Below are 19,081 nucleotides of genomic sequence, written 5' to 3'. Positions count from 1 at the left end.
TGTTAGCCAGGATGGTCTCGATCTCCTGACCTTGTGATCCGCCCGTCTCGGCCTCCCAAAGTGCTGGGATTACAGGCTTGAGCCACCGCGCCCCGCCTCAACAAAGTTTTCTTCTAATTGGAGTTGACATAATTCCTTATGACCCATCAAATAACACAAAACTCTTTTCTTTATGCCTTTCCCCACTTTTTTCCTTAAAAAACGAAAAAAGAAAAAGGAAAGAGGGAAGGAAAGGAAAGGAAGTTAGAGAGGAAAAGCACCTGCGTGTTCTTTTCTCTGTAATCCCTCAGATGGTTTTCATGAACTAAGAGGTAAGAGTAAGAAAAGAAGTCATGGGAAATGTAGATTTTGCAGCTGGATGGGAACTTGGAGATTGCCCTGTGAAGCTATCTCACTTTCAGGTGAAGAAACTGAACCCCAGAGAAGTTCTGTTACTTGCCTCCTCCTTCGGTGGGCATGAGCAAGGGTGAAATTGTCAACCCCTTCACTTGATCCAACAGTTCCTCAAACCAAATATCTTAAGCACTAACTCAGGGACTTAGCTGGCAAGGAATAGACTTGGCGGTGGGAGGCAGTGGCAAGGCTGTGAATGAACACACTAGGATCTCTGGAGCACTTTGAGTTGGAGAATGCAGTCTGGTATGACATGGGCCCATCTTGGGCCGCAGACATGATAATCAATTATGTGAAGGCCTGAGAGACCTTTATTGTGTCATTTCCATCCTGAGCTTAGATCAAGGAGACTGGTTACCTGTTCCCCTGGTGTATATTGTCAGACGTACAGTAGGTGCTTGATAAATAATTGCCAATTAAATGAAGCCTTAAGTGCAACTTAGCAAGGTTTCCACGAGTAGGGGAAGTATATTAAAGCATGTGGATCTGGGTAAGACCCAAACCTACTGGAAAAGCACAGTATTCAGTTATCAGAGAAGCAAATGCTTCATTTCCACTGGGTGGCTTTGGAATTTTTTTCTGGCCACAACCTCCTCCTCAAAGCCCCATTAGTAGGCAGTGCCTCCTACAGCTGCAGAAGTTCCTTTAAAGTGTGGCTTTTTCATCTGAATCATCAGGAAGAATTCAAAGCTGGCTGGGTCAGAGTTCATAGTTTTCAAGGAGAACCCAGTTAAAGTTTGTGCTTATTTACAGCATATGCCATTCTCCAGGATTATTTTTAGAGGTGTTAAGAAAGTAAGGAACTCCCTTTGCATTAAAGTTTTTCTTTTTCTCTCATATCCCTCCTCATATGCAAGTTCACCAGGTTTACTCACTTCTTTGTCCCTGGTTTCTATGGATAAACCAGCCACGAAGGCTATTTGCATCCATTTGGATGGGAGGGAACCAATGGGAGGGTGGGAGAGAATGTATTATGCAACCAGCCCATCATTCCCCATGGCTGGGATAGCAGGAAGGGCAGCGAGCCTCCCCCAAGAGCTTAGAGATCCACTGGCCACATCCACAGGCAAGGACAGCTGCAGAGAAAGTTTAGACCCAGACCTCACAGCATTCCTGCACAAACTCCTACAGAAAGATTTCCCTTTCCAAGCGATGTGCGACTTCTGCTGGTGTTTTCCAGGATATGGATAGCACTTTTTAAAATCATTTCTTTAAAGGATCAAGATGAAGGTGAATGTGAGTATCTGAGTTTCTGTCTTCTGACATCCATTTCCTACAACTATTTGATTGCTTGGCACTCGGAGTTAACGGTATAAAGGGGTCCAGAGCTTGTTATTTCCAGTGCTCCCCACTATATTAAGGAAATAGGTAATGATGGTTTCCCAATGACTGTCACACCAGGGGAAACAATTGAAAGTTGCATCCCGTTTTGAAACCAAAAAGGGAGACCTTATATTTTTGTTTAGAAAGTTATATTCTATTCTATTAGGTTTTGTTTTAAAGCTCAAATATTACTTTATTTTATTTATTTATCTATCTATCTATTTATTTATTTATTGAGATGGAGTGTTGCTCTGTTGCACAGGCTGGAGGGCAGTGGCGCTATCTCAGCTCACTGCAACCTCCATCTCCTGAGTTTAAGCAACTATCCTGTTTCTGCCTCCCCAGAAGCTGGGACCACAGGTGCGCGCCACCATGCCCGGCTAATTTTTGTATTTTTAGTAGAGTCGGGGTTTCACCATGTTGGCCAGGCTGGTCTTGAACTCCTGACCTCAAGTGATCCACACACCTCGGCCTCCCAAAGTGTTGGGATTACAGACATGAGCCACTGTGCCTGGCCTTAAATGTTACGTTAAATATAAGAGTAGTTGGGAAAAGGGAGTTTCAATTCACACTTCCAGTTAAATAACTTTCAGATCATTTTCTGCACATCCTGGAGCTTTTCATTCAAGAATGTTCACCTTTTGCAAAAACAGAGCTGAAGCAGAAACTCAGTTCTTTTCCTAGCCTATTTGGCAAATTAATATCAATCACAAAAAAAGGCAGCAGTTTCCCTTCAGCATCTCTCACTTAACTACTTTGCTAAGTTTTTTTTTAAAACAGCTCCAAGAGAAACAACTGTCCTTTATGTGAGATGATGCAAGAAACCACTTAGCTATCACCTCGTTAAAAGAATTCAGAATATTTCTGATAATGAGATGCAGATTACTGAAGCAAAGCTGTCTCAAGTTTTACAACCTCATAAACTAATTCTCTCACCACATTAGGCATGACAAATTAAAGAGATAGTTTAATCTACTTGCAAATTCTTAGAGCAAGTTCTGGTTATGAAATATACCATTTTCTTATTTTAAGTGACAGTTCCTCATAACTTATGGAATTTTCCTTTTAAATGTAAATATTGATATGGAAAGCCATTGCAATTCATAGGGGAAAATAAAAGTTAAGATTACAGCTTTCGCCAGGCACAGTGGCTCACACCTGTAATCCCAGCACTTTGGGAGGCCGAGGCGGGTGGATCACCTGAGGTCAGGAGTTCGAGACCAGCCTGGTCAACATGGCGAAACCCTGTCTCTACTAAAAATACAAAAATTTACCAGGCGGGGTGGCAGGCAACTGTAGTCCCAGCTCCTTGGGAAGCTGAGGCAGGCGAATCGCTTGATCCCAGGTAGCGGAGGTTGCAGTAAGCAGAGATCACACCACTGCATTCCAGTCGGGATGACAGAATGAGACTCTGTCTCAAAAAAAAAAAAAAGATTACAGGTTCTTTCTTGGATAACTATGTCAAAGGGAGGTGATTACAGAGGAGGGAAGGAGGCAGAAGGGACAAAGAGAAGACGGGAGTGAGCTGGCAAAAATGAAGGGAGGAAGGGAGAGAGAACAGAATGTTAGATGAAGGAGGAGATGGCTGGTTGCCTGGTGCTCCCTTCTCAACTGCAGACCTCACAGCACAACTTTAGGAGTTGTAGGAGGTTTTCCAGGAGAAAAGTAGGGACATGGTTATTCTGAATGTCTTCCCCAACATCACACACGTGCAACACGCAGCTACTGTGTCCTGATACTGCACATCCTAACTTTGGCCTTGGGAAACATGTCCCATCATGGGAGGCCCTCCTCTCTGGCCTGGGTCTTTGTGCACAAGACCCAGATCATTCTGCAGCTGGCCAAAGGAGAGCTCGAGGAGCGCTGGGATAGCAGGAAGGGCAGCGAGCCTCCCCCAGGCGCTTAGAGATCCACTCAGTGCCTCCTCAACTTGCCTGGACCAGGCCAGACAAATCTTTAAAACACTTTGAGTCTAAACTTCTGTGATTCTTAATGCACCTGCAGTTAGATCCCATTTAACAGTCATTCATTGCCTTCTCTGTGTGCTTCCACTCTGTGGCTCTACCCTCAAGGAAGAGGTAAATGCTCACACAATCAGCTAGTTCTCAAAAAAACACTCAAGTCACCTTTCAGCATCCTCCATGCTGTACACGGTCCAGGCCCTTTAGGGGATGGCCAGTGAGAAGTAGTTGATGATGTTTGGCATCCCGGAAGTTCAGGGAGGTGAGAAATCTTTGTGCATGTGGCAAACTGCTTTTGGCCAAGATTAAGATGGACTCAAAGTCAAAATTCCTTTCTATCTAATCTAGGAGAAGAAAGGCCTTGCGTGGTAATGACAAGCAGCTGCTTCAATTCACCAGCGCAGAAATCCTCTTCTTCCAATAGAACAGAATCCTTTGTAAATTAGATTTGTATACTGAAAAAGAACATTTACACATGGTTTGAAAAATTCCAGCCGCACAAATGAACATGGACTCCAAGTGTTTTTATCTAATCCCAAACCTCTAGCTCCCCAGACCCCTGTTTCCTACCCAGAAGGGACCCTCAGTGAGTGACATAACCTTCCAGAAAGATGCTATACTTACAAAAGCATCGATGCAGACCTATGCTCATCTTGCTCTTTTTTAAAAATTTAATACTACATGTTGGAGATTGTCCCATTTCCATTGATATAAGCTCTACCTCATTCTTGTAATGGCTACATTGTACTCCATTATACAAATGTCTGTTTCTCAGCTTCATCTCCCTCTCCCAGGAGGCACTTTGCCATCCTGTATCTGCTAAGATGTCCACACTGTCTTGTGATAGAGTCCGTGCTAAGCAGAGTGGTTTGTAGGCTAAAAGAGCACACTCCAGACCCCAAACTGCCTGCATTCCAATCCTGGCTTTGGCCTTTGATTGCTGAGCTACCTTAAGTTACTTTCTAACCCTCTCTGTGCCTTAGCTTACTCATCTCCTAAATGATATGTTACTTACAGTATCTGCTTCATAAGGTTTTTTTTTAATATCAAATGAGGTCATCAGTGCTAACTCCTCATCCCAGTACCTGACACAGAGTTGAGAACCCGCGAGCCATCCTCATTCCCAAGGCATTGGCTAAACAGTGGACAAGACTAACACAGTTCCTGCATAATTGGAGTGTGATGGACACTCCTCTCAGAGCAAACAGACTGGTTTCGTGAGGGGCTACATTGAATCTAAAAGATTAAAGAGGATTTTCCCCCTTCTTTTTTTATCCCCCCGAGACAAGGTCTCACTCCGTCTTCCAGGCTGGAGAGCAGTGGCACAATCCCGGCTCACTGCAACCTCCACCTCCGACGTTCAAGCCATCCTCCAGCCTCGGCTTCCTGAGTAGCTGGGATTACAGGCATGTGCCACCATGCCCAGCTAATTATTATATTTTTTGTAGAGATGGGGTTTCACCATGTTGCCCAGGCTGGTCTCAAACTCCTGTGTTCAAAGCGATCTGCTCACCTCAGCCTCCCAAAGTGCTGGGACACCCAGCCAGCTTCTCCCCCTTATTTGATCAGTTATAGGAAAATAATATTAGCTGACACACAGAGCGTGTGAGAAGTCTGGATTGTTATGTGGGGTTTGCAAAGTGAGGACCCTTTCCAGATCACCTTTGCTAGAACTCCTTAAGCTAGGTATGGTGGTGTGTGCCTGTAGTCTCAGCTACCTGTGAGGCTGAGGCAGGAGGATTGCTTGAGACCAGGAGTTTAAGGCTGTAGTGCACCATGATCATGCCTGAGAATAGCCACTGCATTCCAGCCTGGGCAACATAGCAAGACCCTGTCTCTTAAAAAATAAAAATAAAAAACCATACCTCATCCTTTTAGAGGTGACTTCACAGAATGTTGTTACTCACCAGAAGTCCCTCCCAGAAGAAGTGTCTGTAGATACTTTGATTCTTCCCCAGGTCGTCCTTCCTCCTTCTCTGTCTTCCCTTTTTGGAGAATGTGGCTGGGATAAAATGGAGGTGGTGAGGGGATTTTTCTTAAGCTCTTGGAAACTTTTTTTTTTTAACATAATATCCTTTTAAAATGATGGAAAGTAAACATTCACAAGCCAACAGATAACACTATTCTCTCTGCTTTACTCTTTCCTGGCCTGTATTTGAATTTACATGAAAAGAAATACTTCCAAGTACAGTCGAAGGGAGACTATTGACTTTAAAGATGGTCAAAGAGCCCTTTCTCCATTCTGCACTCACTCTCGATGTTGAGTCTGGGCTCAGCGACCTCATAAAAATATAGAACAGAATATGTCACTGATCTCAACGTAAAAGCTCCTACATCCATGGAAATCCTTCATGAACTTCAGGGATTCACATTTCCCATGTATCAAAAGATCTGTGATATTTATAGTATATGCATTTTTTAAAATGTGGTTTCTCTACAACTAAGTGTCCTCTCCCGGCCCTCAAAGGGGAAATAGGAAGCATTCCGTCACCTCGCCTGAATACTAAGAATTCTTGAAAGTAAGACGTAGAATCTGTGAGAAGGAAGCCGAAACGCGAAACACGGACATTTTTCAAAGAAGGATTTTAGTAGAAGAAAAATGTCCTTCAGGCCGGGCGTGGTGGCTCAAGCCTGTAATCCCAGCACTTTGGGAGGCCGTGACGGGCGGATCACGAGGTCAGGAGATCAAGACCATCCTGGCTAACCTGGTGAAACCCCGTCTCTACTAAAAAATACAAGAAATTAGCTGGGCGAGGTGGCGGGCGCCTGTAGTCCCAGCTACTCGGGAGGCTGAGGCAGGAGAATGGCGTGAACCCGGGAGGCGGAGCTTGCAGTGAGCTGAGATCCGGCCACTGCACTCCAGCCTGGACGACAGAGCGAGACTCCGTCTCAGAAAAAAAAAAAAAAAAAAGTCCTTCTTGACCTTGGAGATCTACATCTTTGTGCAGAGCAGGGGCCTAGACATCACTTACTGCTCTGGCTTCTTTCACAGTTACCATCTCCACCACTAGTTTGGGGAACTTCCTTATTTACCACCTCCCACTACGCGCTGGTGACCTCATTGTATGATTTACTTTCCCAAAGAAAGAATGATATTCTAGGTTACTTGGATGGAAACGGTCTCATGATCTCTACTTTCCTATCCCATAGTTACTACTGTTTTAATTTTAAGAGCATAAGAGTTTGGTGTGGGGAGGGCTGTGAAAGATAAAACAAGGAGGAAGCAGGATGGGGCCATGATGCTGCTCTGACCCCTGTGACAGGAAAGAGAGAAGGAGCTGGACAGAGTACGGAGAGCTTCAAACTGTGCGGCAGCTTAGACACAGTCTTGACAACTCAACCGGGGCTTTGGGGTAAAGATTGCCCATTCAGTGAGTCCTGCATTGGGCAGAAACACTAAGGCCCCCTGACTATTAACTTTCAGTTTGCAAAGGAAATCTGGGTGGGGCCTCTAAAACCCCAGCAGTGGGCTGGACTCAGCAGCAGAATGCTTCACTGGGCCTGAGGAGTGATATTTTAAGATCTACCCAAGCATGCCACAGCCTCCACCACACCCAAATGTCTTATGCCTGGCCTGCCTCACTCATGTATATTTCTCACTCAGCTCCTATAATCTTCTGAGTTTGCTGCTCCTCCTTATAGCTGTCTTTAAACCAGCTCTTTCTGGATTTGCACACATTTGGACATAAGAGTTAGCAGATGAGAGTAGTAAACAGAGTTGGACTTGGGAAGGCCGTGCAGAGTATTGGCAATAGCAGGCTACAGTCAGATAGATGCGAGTTTGAATCCCCGCTCTGCTATCTGCTGCTGTATGACTTTAGGTCATTAATCTCTCCTAGTCTCAGGTGCCACAAAGCACTAAAATGAGGCCAACAGAGCAATCAGTGTACCCGCCCCCCGACCTGCCCCCCAGCCTGCCCCCCAGCCCTGACACTCTTGAATTTCTGCAGCTTTGCTCTTTTGAGTAATCTAAAGAGAAAGAAAATTGAAGGTAAAGCAGAGAAGCAAGCTGTGCATGTGGGCGAGTGCACGTGGGCGCAGTCACCCGGGCAGTGTGTCCACCCCGGCCTAGAGAGGGGATTTCCATCCTAGGAACAGGGACGATGAAGCAGCATAACTGAAGCTGCAGCAGCTGCTTCTCTCCTGGCTCATCTGAGCTGCTCCTGCCTAGAGCTGCCACGCCTGCTGATGGCTCTTATACCACCGCGGGTGATGAACGTGTGCGGGCCAGTTCCCTCTCTGCTTCTTACTTTCCCTGGCCCATTCAGCAGTGCGTCCCTCTCTTCTCTGTAGTTATGTTCCTGCTTTTCTTCCAAGCCTCACCTCAAGTCGCATCCAGTCCTTCACCAGCTCCTCCCCAAAACTAACGAAATCCAGCCTCCGCCTTCATCCAAGCCACAGGCATCTCCCAGCTGGACCGGACAACTGGCTTTGAATCGCCTCTCTGGCTTCCCCCTGCTCCATGCACCCCGTTTTCCACCCCGTAACCATGTATAAACAGCAGCTGCCATGGAAATTAGGAGCCAGGGCCTTTGTTTATCTCTCTCCCGGCAACCTGGTCATTTTACAGTTCCTCCAACTTTCCATGCCTCCCCAACACACACACATACACGCTCACTCACACTCCCACACGCCCCCTCACCCACGCACTCCAGCCTCCACACATTCCTCTTCCTCTGCCTGAATGCTCTTTATCTAACACTTTATCTGACTAACTCCTTATCTGACTAACTCCTCCTCACCTCCATGGAAGCTTCCATGGCCGCTTTCTCAGGTAAACTTTCCCTTAGCCCTCACCCATCACTACTTCCCAACTGCACTTATAATTTTTCATAACTTCCTGTATTTTATTTCTTATAACTTCCCGTATTTTTTAATAACTTCCTGTATTTTATTTCTCATAACTTCTTGTATTTTCTTTCCATCCCACTCACGAGAGGTGGAAACCCTGTATTTATTTCTGTGATGATTTGATTAGGATTTGTCTGCTCCACTAAAATGTACATGGCATGAGATCCGAAACAGTTTTGTTCACCACGATGCCTCCAGCAGAGCCCCGGGAATACAGCTGATGCTCAACACAATCTCGGTGAATGAATGAGTGAATGAATGAATGAATGAATTGCTCCCCAGATTTCTCCAAGTGCAGCTAAGACCACTGTATGCTCGGCTGCTCAGGTTTAGATGAGCACATTGCATCTGCCAGGTTTGGAAAGGTCTCTGCACTGAGGTTATCATCACCATGAAGGCAGTCAGCCTCTTATTCTTCACGTTTGTTTCCCTATCCTCCTCCCATTCTTCCTTCCAAATGCGTATTCATTTTCCTTTTCCCTCTCCCAGCTGTTGTATGAAGATGGGCATTTGTGGAAAATGTCCTTTTTGGAAATCGTTTAAGAACAGTTCTTCCATTGTACCCAGAATCTAACTGCTTGTGTACCCACAAGGAACAAAAATGTGAACATATGTCCTCCTTCACCGCTTAAATTTCTACACAAATATTTCCAATTAACACTCTATTTAAGAATACCTTGTGAGTGGCCTCAGCAACCATTGCGATGGTTACTGGATGCCTTTGCAGTGGCCTGTCAACTGCTTCCATCTGTTATTCACAAAGAGCTCAGTGCAGTGCCAGGAACACGGGTGCACGATGAATGCTGGCTGCTGCTACTGCAATGTCCAGTGCTCCCTGCACGCCCAGCCTGACCACAAGAGCTGGAGCACAGCCGAAAGTGGGGTGGTCAGGGGCAGCCTCTGCAAAGGTGTGACTTGAGCTGAGACCCAGAGGAGGAGGATCTGGTGGAAGAGAGTTCTGGGCAGAAGGAACAGCAAAGGAAAGGTCTGAGGTGGAAGCAAGCTCAGGGCACCTGAGAAAAGTAAGAAAACAATGTGACTGGAGGGAAATGAATGAGGGTAAAGCTGCGAACTGGGAGGCGAATCCTGCCTGGAAGTCACACTAGGAAGGTGACCTTTTGTTCGGAACGCAGTTCTAAGCAATTAGAGATTTTTAAAATAAGAGACCAACAGGACCCAATTTATGTGTATAAAATAAAATATTCTGGCTAGTGTCTGGAGAGTGGATTATAAGGTGAAAGAATGGATGTGAGGAACCAATTAGAGTTTAAGTGACCTTGAACAAGTCATTTGATCTCTCTGGCCCTCAGTTCTCTCATCTGTAAAATGAGGATAAGAAAGTCTGCCTCTGAGATTTCAGAGAAATAGGTAATATAATGACTTCAGTGCATCCAACACAAAATAGGTTCTCATTCAATATAATTCCCTGTTTTCCCTCCATTCCAGGTAAGGAACTCCCTAAGACTTTCCACATGCATTTCATTCTTCGTTTGCAACATTAACATTGGTGGTCTTTGCTACTGAAACTCTGAGACATAATTAATTGATTGCATGAGCTGTCCAGAGACACCCCCCCCCACCCCCGTCAACTGTAATGAAACACAATACAGTGTTTCATTCATGTGGAAGGGAATCGTGTTATGGGAACATACTTAGAGTTTTCCTTTGCTAGGAGTTTACATCCTTCGAAGATGTGGTCTGCTGTCCTGAAGACAGCAGGTCAAAATTTGAAAATAAATCATATATCAAGAATAAGACTGCTGCTGTTCATCTTGGACAGCTATGGATGCCCATAAAAACCCCATTGTTCTCTGGAAAAAAATCCTTACTTTTACAATAGACAAATCCACCAGCTAAGCTGCGTTCAATCTGGACCCTTCAGAGCAGCTGCCATATTGCAACAACTGCTTTGTCTGAAGACATGCACTATCTTATTTCTAGGCAAATGCAAGCACATTTCGGATGATGGGTTTTTAAAGACTGCTTTAAATGTATTTCATAGGAATTATGATGAAATATACCATAATTATTTCATTATAGCCTCTGCAAAGGCTTTCATTTTCCCTTTTGTTCCCAGTGTAGATGGTTAAAGTACAATTTTCAAAAAGGCAAAATTATGACTCTCACGCAAATATAAAATGAACTCGTGTCAAATATTTTAATCAATTTTGGTCAATTAATAGGGAATCAATGAAATGTTAAAACTAGGTCAAAGATCGTTGAGGTTGCTTGTCCAACTTGAATGAATTTATTTTTAAAAGAGATCATTGAGGTGCTAGGTAGGTATAGGCAATTTAATTAAGGAATATTAGAGTGTGATTGCAAGGCTAAATATGAAACTGGTTAAAGTCCTACAAGATAACAAACCTACAAGATAATAAACCTTTCAGATATCGTTTCAGATAATAAACCTTTCAGATTATCTTTTTTTTTTTTTTAACTGAACAGCAATTATTTGTCTATTTAACTGGAAAAAAAATCTACAAAGTAGCATGTAACTTTCCTAAGTCCATTTTTTTTTTTTTTTTTTTTTTTTTGGTGAGACAAGGTCTCACTTCCTCACCCAGGCTGTAGTGCGGTGGTGCAATCTTGGCTCACTGCAACCTCCACCTCCTGGGCTCCAGCCATCCTCCCAACTCAACCTCCCCAGTAGCTGGGACTATAGGCGTGCACCACCAAGCTGGACAATTTTTGTATTTTTTGGTAGAGACAGGGTTTCACCACGTTGGCCAGGCTGGTCTGGAACTCCTAGCTTCAAGTCATCCACACGCCTTGGCCTCCCAAGGTGCTGGGATTCCAGGCATGCACCATCACGCCCGGCCTAAGTCTTGACCTTTAATCAATACTCTTTATAAGACTCTAAAACTCTAGTCCCTTAAATACTTCATCACTGCTGGATTCTCCAAGCTCAGCACTCACATTCTTCCAACACATTCAAGGGATAATGATTCCGTGTGCAGACTAGTTATGCCTTGAAGTTTATCTTCTGGACATGCTGGTGGTCGTTCTTACTGAAGGTTATCCAAAAGTGTGGTCGGGGGTCACAGAAAGCTTCCTCTTACCCTACTCCAGACAGAAATAGGAGTGCTCACCTTGGTGTTTGTGACTTCTTACCTCTTAAAGACTTGAAAATGGAGGTGTTATGTCACGCCTCTCTTTCATTCATTAACTCAACAAGTAGCTAAGATCCCCTACTCTGTGCTGGACCATGGGATGCAGTCCAGAACAAGAGGGTGTGGCCCTTCGCTCTCCTGGAGCTTACGTTCTTGTGGGGAGACAGACCCTGGATGAGTTGAACCCTAATGTGATAAGTACTGATGTGCAAAGGTGTTGAGCCTAAGTATGGGGAGAACTAGTTTGGTTGAGAGGGTGTCAGGGACCCTTTTTCTAAGAAAGTGACATTTAAGATGAGCCTGGAAGGATGTGTGGGATTTCACTGGGTGGAAAGCTGCTGACTGCTTTGGGGTAGAGAGAACAGCATAAATGAGAGACTCAAGCCCTCAGAAATGGTGGTGCCCTGGAGGCCAGTGAGGAAGTGATACCTATGAGGCCGTAAGCGTGGGAAGAGGCAAAATCACACAGAGCCTTGATGGTTTGGGAACAGTTTGGGCTTTGTCCAGAGGGTAGTAGGGAGCCACTGAAGGGTGGTAGAGAGGGGAGTGGCATGATCAAAATTTGTGTCCCTGAAAAGCTCGAGGACAGCAACAGTGCCATATGTAATAAACATTCCATAAATGTTTGCTGAATCTGTGAAGGAATAATTGGCTGACCCAGAAAGACACTCCGTGGGATGCCTGACACCAGGACGTACAGTCAGTATCCATCGGCTGTAGCTCAGCTCTCTGCTTTTCAATGTCATCTCATACACTCACTGGGCTCAGACAAGTGACAGCTTCATATCTTCCCTCTCACTTGAGGATATCTGCTTCACCATGGAGAAGACAAGAAATCTCTACAGGCAGGAATGCCCCTCACAATACACATGCCCCTAACTCCTTTTGGGACCTTTTTTCTATTAAAAAATGAGTTAAAAGTGGGGTATAGCAGGAAGGTGACACATTCCGAGTTGCCTGCAAGTTATCCCCTCAGCGGCATGAGGGCTGCAGCTGAGTCTGTAGTTTTGAGTAGTCTGGGTATTGCTAAGAATGTGCTAGGAAATATTTCAAGTTTCCTTGACAAAGATTTTAAAACAAATACATCATCCAACCAAGAGGTAAGGCACAGGGTAGATTAGGGTACAAGACACTGTGTAGTCTCATTCACAGTGGGCGGAGGTGTGAATGGATTGAAACTTTGCTGGAGGGGAACGTGACAGCCTCCGGAGCCCTGATGGTTTCCACCCACCGACTTCCTGCTGAAGAATTTATCCAAGGAAATAAACAAGGGGAGTTGCAAATACTAGCTATGAAGATGATAATTTCAGCATTGTCTGTAATAGCTAAAACCTGCAATTAGCTAAAATGTCCAAAACCAAGAAGAAAAATTATGTTTCATCTATACAATGGAAAACCAAGTCACTGTTTTAAAGGATATTGAAGAAAAATGTGTATTGACATGTAAAGATGCTCACAATTTATTTATTTATTTATTTATTTATTTATTTATTTATTTGAGATGGAGTCTCACTCTCTCGCCCAGGCTAGAGTGCAGTGGCACCATTTCAGTTCACTGCAGCCTCTGCCTCCCAGGTTCAAGTGATTCTTCTGCCTCAGCCTCCCAAGTAGCTAGGACTACAGGTGCACGCCACCACGCCCAGCTAAGTTTTTTTTTTTCTTTTGTATTTTTAGTAGAGACAGGGTTTCACCATATTGACCAGGATGGTCTCAAACTCCTGACCTTGTCATCCGCCCACCTCGGCCTCCCAAAGTGCTGGGATTACAGACATGAGCCACCACACCTGGTCCTACAATTTATTTTTAAGTGGGAAAAAAAAAGCAGATTATAAAACAGTGTGTTTCATATTATGCCATTAGGTTTTAAAACTTTAACGATGACTGTAGGTGTGTATGTGGACAACTATGCAAAAGAAAAGATCTGGAAAGATACAAAAACCAAAGGATTAACAGCAGTTACCTGTGGTGGTGGCACTGCAGGCATTTTCATTTTCTTCTGTTTGCTTATTATTATTTTTACTTTTTCTTTAATGAACTTTTATTACTTTTGTAGAAAGAACAAAAGGTTTTATTTACAAAAATTGTTCATGATCTCCTAGGATCTCAGCTGTATTAGATTTTGTGGGGGACGTTCAATGTCTCTTGGGTGCGTGAAGGATCTGATTCTACTTACGGTTTTTAGATAGACTTGTGGTGGTGTTTCCCCAAATCCACACAGACCTGCTTGTCTGGTTAAGATGGTTTTTATCAGCAGTTGGTCTTCCAATTCCATTTTTGGAACAGAATAGAAATATTAGGCAAGAAGCACAATAATTTTCAACAAATATAATGGGGGAGTTGGTCACTTTTGCTTTGTTTATGAACCGTATGAACAAAGGTTAATGAGTTTAAAAGGTGTAATTACATTTATTTAGAAAATCAAAAACCGCTGGAAGGATAAATACCAAAAATGGTGTAAATTGGTATCTCTGAGTGCTGGGATTATGGGTGATTTTCATTTCCTTCTTTTATTTCTCTCTTTTTGTGTAATGAACATGTATTGATATAAAAAGGTGGGGAAAGGTGATTATTTAAAACCTCAAGAAACAAGTTGCCTTCATGTAATTACAGTGGAAAGTTCAAACAAGAAGGGGGCTCAGCCATCACTGCCATGGTAACGAGGTGATTTGTTTTAGAACTGTGTGGCTTACTGAAAGAGCGTAGGTCGGAGAATTAGGAGACTGGGTTTGATCCTGGCTTTGTGACCACAGGCAAGTCACTAACCTCCTGAGTCTTTTATCATTCACTAGTTTTTGTTTTGTTTTGTTTTGTTTTGTTTTGTTTTTGAGACGGAGTCTCGCTCTGTTGCCCAGGCTGGAGTGCAGTGGCATGATCTCAGTTCACTGCAACTTCTGCCTCCAGGGTTCAAGTGATTTTCCTGCCTCAGTCTCCTGAGTAGCTGGGAATACAGGCACATACTATCATGCCCCGCTAATTGTTGTATTTTTAGTAGAGACAGGGTTTCACCATGTTGGTCAGGCTGGTCTTGAACTGCCGGCCTCAAGTGATCTGCCTCCTCGGCCTCCCAAAGTGCTGGGATTACAGGCCTGAACCACTGCGCCCAGCCTCTTGTCGTTCACTTATTAATGAACATGTATTGAGCATCTTCTATGTACCTGGGCCTGGGCCTGACACTGGGGACAGAATAGCCAAGTGAGATGTGGGCCCAGCAGTCACAGAACTGCCAATCCAATTCAGAAGGAAAATAGCAAAAGCCAGACAAAAAGCGACCTAATAGTAATGACAGTCACAGCTGCCTGTACCAAGCACTTACTAAATGCCAGGCACCTGTGCATGACAGAGAAAGAGACACCCATATGTATACACAATATATAATGGACTGCTATATATATAGGATATATGTGGTATACATATATATATCAATCCATCATATTTAGTATGTGTATATATGTATATATGTGTGTATACACACATATACATACAGATACATATATACACATACATATATACACATATATACATACATATACATATATACACATATATACGTATATATACATATATGTATATATACAAGGGTCATGACTTCCACAAATTAAAACAGCGCCGTGACACAGGAGTTAGAAACCAGCCTGAGCAATGACAAAACCCCTCCTCTACAAAAATACAAAATTTAGCCCAGCGTGGTGGCACGCATGTGTAGTCCCAGCTACTTGGGAGGCTGGGGTGGGAGGACTGCCTGAGCCTGGGAAGTCGAGGCTGCAGTGAGCCAAGATTTCACCACTGCACTCCAGCCTCGGCAACAGAGTGAGACCCTGCCTCAAAACCCTAAACAAACAAGGCCATGAACGCATATTAGGACCGTGCAACCTCATCTCAGGATATAGGGAAGTCTGCCCTGAGGATGTGACATTTCACTTAAACCCCAAGGACGTGAAGGAACAAATCAGGCAAAGAACAGGGACAAGAGCCTCTGGGGTGGAAGAAATGAAATGAAAGGGCATTACGAATTTGCATTAAGCTTTCTAAGTGAGTGGGACTGGTGTAGTGGTCACTGGCCGTGGTGCTAACAGCAGATTCTCTTCTCCCCTCTCCACCCGCAGGCACTCCTGGCCAGGGCGCTTTATGACAACTGCCCTGACTGCTCTGATGAGCTGGCTTTCAGCAGAGGGGACATCCTGACCATTCTGGAGCAACACGTGCCAGAAAGCGAGGGTTGGTGGAAGTGTTTGCTCCACGGAAGGCAAGGTCTGGCCCCTGCCAACCGCCTCCAAATCCTCACGGAGGTCATTGCAGACAGGCCGTGCCCCCCATTCCCGAGAGGCCCGGAAGAAGCTCCTGCCAGCTCAGAGGAGACCTATCAGGTGCCCACTCTACCCTGCCCTCCCACTCCAGGCCCCGTTTATGAGCAGATGAGGAGTTGGGTGGAGGGGCCCCAGCCCCCTTCTGCCCAAGTCTATGAATTCCCCGACCCTCCCACCAGTGCCAGAATCATCTGTGAAAAGACTCTCAGCTTTCCAAAACAGGTACGCATACTTCCAACTACTAGACATGGGTTGAGGGGTATGGAAATACCCAAGGGCCTAACTACCCCTTGAGTCATGGGTGTCCTCCAGATCAGACATGCAAAATGGGAGCCCAGATCGCTGGCGATCTCGCTCGGGGAGCTTGTGCGCCAGGTTGGGATGGAGAACTCAGCGGCCTCCACCCGCTTGTCGTTGACACCGTTGGCCCCCTGTGATTCCCCAGCTCTCCAAGGCTGGGCGCAGACTGTGGGAAATGGAACGCTTAGCTGAGCTGTGTGGGAAGGCACTGGGGATGTTCGTGGCGGCCTTTTCACAGGATGAAGGATCACCAGGACTCCCAGTGACAAAAGGCCGGGTGTGGTTTCCATGGGTTCAGAGGCAAGAAGTTACACATCACGTTTAAAATGTATATTCCAGGCTGGGCACGGTGGCTTGTACCTATCTATATTCCCAGTACTTTGGGAGGATGAGACAGGAGGATCATTTGAACTCAGAGTCTGGGACCAGCCTGGGCAACATAGTGAGACCCTGTCTCTACCAAAAATTTAAAAATTAGCCAGCATAGTGGCACACACCTGTAGTCCCAACTACTCAGTGGGAGGCTGAGGCAGGAGGATCGGTTGAGCCCAGGAGGTCGAGGATGCAGTGAGCTATGATTGTGCCACTGTACTCCAGCCTCGGTGGCAGTGAGAACCTGTCTTAAAAAAAAAAAAACAAAAAGTATATCCCCTTCAATGCAGAAATTTTATTTCTAGAACTGCTATGGAAATATATAAGCAGGCAAATATATGTCTGGATAAGGAGACTGTAGCCATTATGGCATAGAAAACTCAAAGAGGCCTAAATATTTATTAACAGTTAGATTGTATACATATCTTAGCATATCACCACAGCAAGCTGCTGTGCAGTTGAAAAAAAAAAAATGAGGTATTTATAAGAGGAAAGAAAGATCTATTTAAACAAAAACCAAACAGATATAAACTCAAAAAAGAGGCAGGGTGCAATGGCTCATTCTTGCAATCCCAGCACTTTGGGAGGCCAAGGCGGGCAGATCACAAGGTCAGGAGTTCAAGACCAGCCTGGCCAACATACTGAAACTCCGTCTCTACTAAAAATACAAAAAATTAGCCAGGCATGATGGCGGGCACCTGTAATTCCAGCTACTCAGGAGACTGAGGCAGCAGAATCACTTGAACCTGGGAAGCAGAAGTTTCAGTGAGCTGAGTGCGCCATTGCTCTCCAGCCTGGGCACCAAGAGTGAAACTCCATCTCAAAAACAAACAAACAAAAAACTCTAAAAAGGAATTCTGTATATGAGTGTGTGTATGCATGCGTGCTCTCACACTGAGACTGAGAAGAACATGCTCCAGGGATAGTTACCCCAAAAAGGGGAACTGGTTAAAGAGAAAGTGAAAGAAGGCAGTAAGCTGGGGCCTTTATTTTATTCACTCCTGTGTCCCCAGCACCTGGGACCAGGTCTGGCCTGGGGTAGGTGCTCAATACATATCTGACAAACAAACAAATTAGGAAGTTGATTTTTATGTCATATTGAACATGTATGACATCCGTAATTTTTAAAAATATCAATTAGTTTGTTTTTTTGAGACTGGGTCTCGCTCTGTCTCCCAGGCTGGAATGCGTGGTGCAATCACTGTTCTCTTTAGCCTCAAACTCGTGGCCTTCAGCAGTCCTCCTGCTTCAGCCTCCCAAAGTGTGGGATTACAGGTGTGAGCCACCATGCCTGGCCTAAAGTATCAATTTTTAAAAACAGAGGAAAAAGAGCATTCATTAAATATAGAATGGGCTAGGCTTGGTGGCTCATTCCTGTAATCCCAGCAGTTTGGGAGGCCAAGGCAAGAGGATCGCTTGAGCCCAGGAGTTTGAGACTAGCCTGGGCAACATAGTGAGACCTCATCTGTACTACTACTAATAAAAAATAATTATTCAGGCATGGCAGCAGGCATGGCAGCAGGCACCTATAGTCCCAGCTATTCAGGAGGCTGAGTCAGGAGGACCTTTTGAGCCCAAGAGATTGAAGCTGCAGAGAGCTATTATTATGGTGCCCCTGCATGCCAGCCTGGGTGACTGACCAGAACCCTGTCTTAAAAAATAATAAAACAAATGCAGAATGAAAACTTTTTTTAATAAGGGAAAGAATTAAAGTAAGGAAGGAGAAAAAGAATGCGCTATTTCCCCCAAAGCCCTGGCCTTCATGAGGTGTTGAGATGCAGAGCAGATGTGCACAGGCCTCAGTCACTGCAGGCATTTCCTGCCATAAGATGCTTTGCTTTCAGCTCCTATGACACATCCCACCCGGCCACAGCTCTGGCAGAGGGTCTTGGCAAGGTCTGTGTGCAGGGAAAGGCCACTCTCCCTGATGCATGTGCTGTGGGGGCCCTAGGAATGTGCTACTCACCATTCAGGCCTTCTCCACACCAGCTTCCAAGGTTGTCTTCAAACAGGAAGGTGTTGATTCCTTAGAAGATTTTGAATACTTTACATTTTCTAACTCCCTGGGCTACAAGACATAGAACCAGACAGTTGTTACATAGAACAGCTGCCAGCACAGGCACTTGTTACAAACACCAGGAGGAAGCTGGTGGAGCCTTCTGAATCAGTCGACGAGGTGGACACTAACACTCTTTTCTGGAGCAACTGGCCCCAATCTAGGCCTGGCATGCTCAGCTGCTGTCTGAGCAGCTGACTCAGAGCAGGGTTTTGCTGAGGTTTCTTTTAAGAACAACAAGTGACATTAGCTGAAGTTAATTTGAATTTCTTCCAAAGCCATGAAAGGAAAAAACAAAAAAATCAATAGCAATTCCTTCCTCTCCCGGAAAGGAAAACAGATGCGCTGTCGTCTGACGGTTGACCAGAGGACACTCAAAGACCTGTTAACAACCAGTTAAGGGTCTTC

At 44.8% G+C, this 19,081-nt stretch overlaps 1 protein-coding gene across 4 annotated transcripts in view; it reads left to right on the top strand.

Moving 5' to 3' along the window:
- The window catches only part of CASS4 (Cas scaffolding protein family member 4), a 46,898-nt gene that overhangs the window by 10,656 nt on the left and 17,161 nt on the right, over positions 1-19,081 (top strand). For 3 of the 4 annotated variants that reach the window (XM_011936702.1, XM_011936704.1, XM_011936701.1), the window contains one exon: positions 15,745-16,167. In XM_011936702.1, coding sequence (XP_011792092.1) covers positions 15,745-16,167 — 423 coding nt within the window. The remainder of the gene's footprint in view (positions 1-15,744; positions 16,168-19,081) is intronic. The other variant, XM_011936703.1, reaches the window with a different exon arrangement.

The sequence above is a fragment of the Colobus angolensis genome, unplaced genomic scaffold (assembly GCF_000951035.1).
Source record: "Colobus angolensis palliatus isolate OR3802 unplaced genomic scaffold, Cang.pa_1.0 Scaffold156, whole genome shotgun sequence".
Classification (NCBI taxonomy): Eukaryota; Metazoa; Chordata; class Mammalia; order Primates; family Cercopithecidae; genus Colobus; species Colobus angolensis.
The sequence above is the reverse complement of the archived record's forward strand: the minus strand, read 5'-3'. Positions and strand labels throughout refer to the sequence as shown.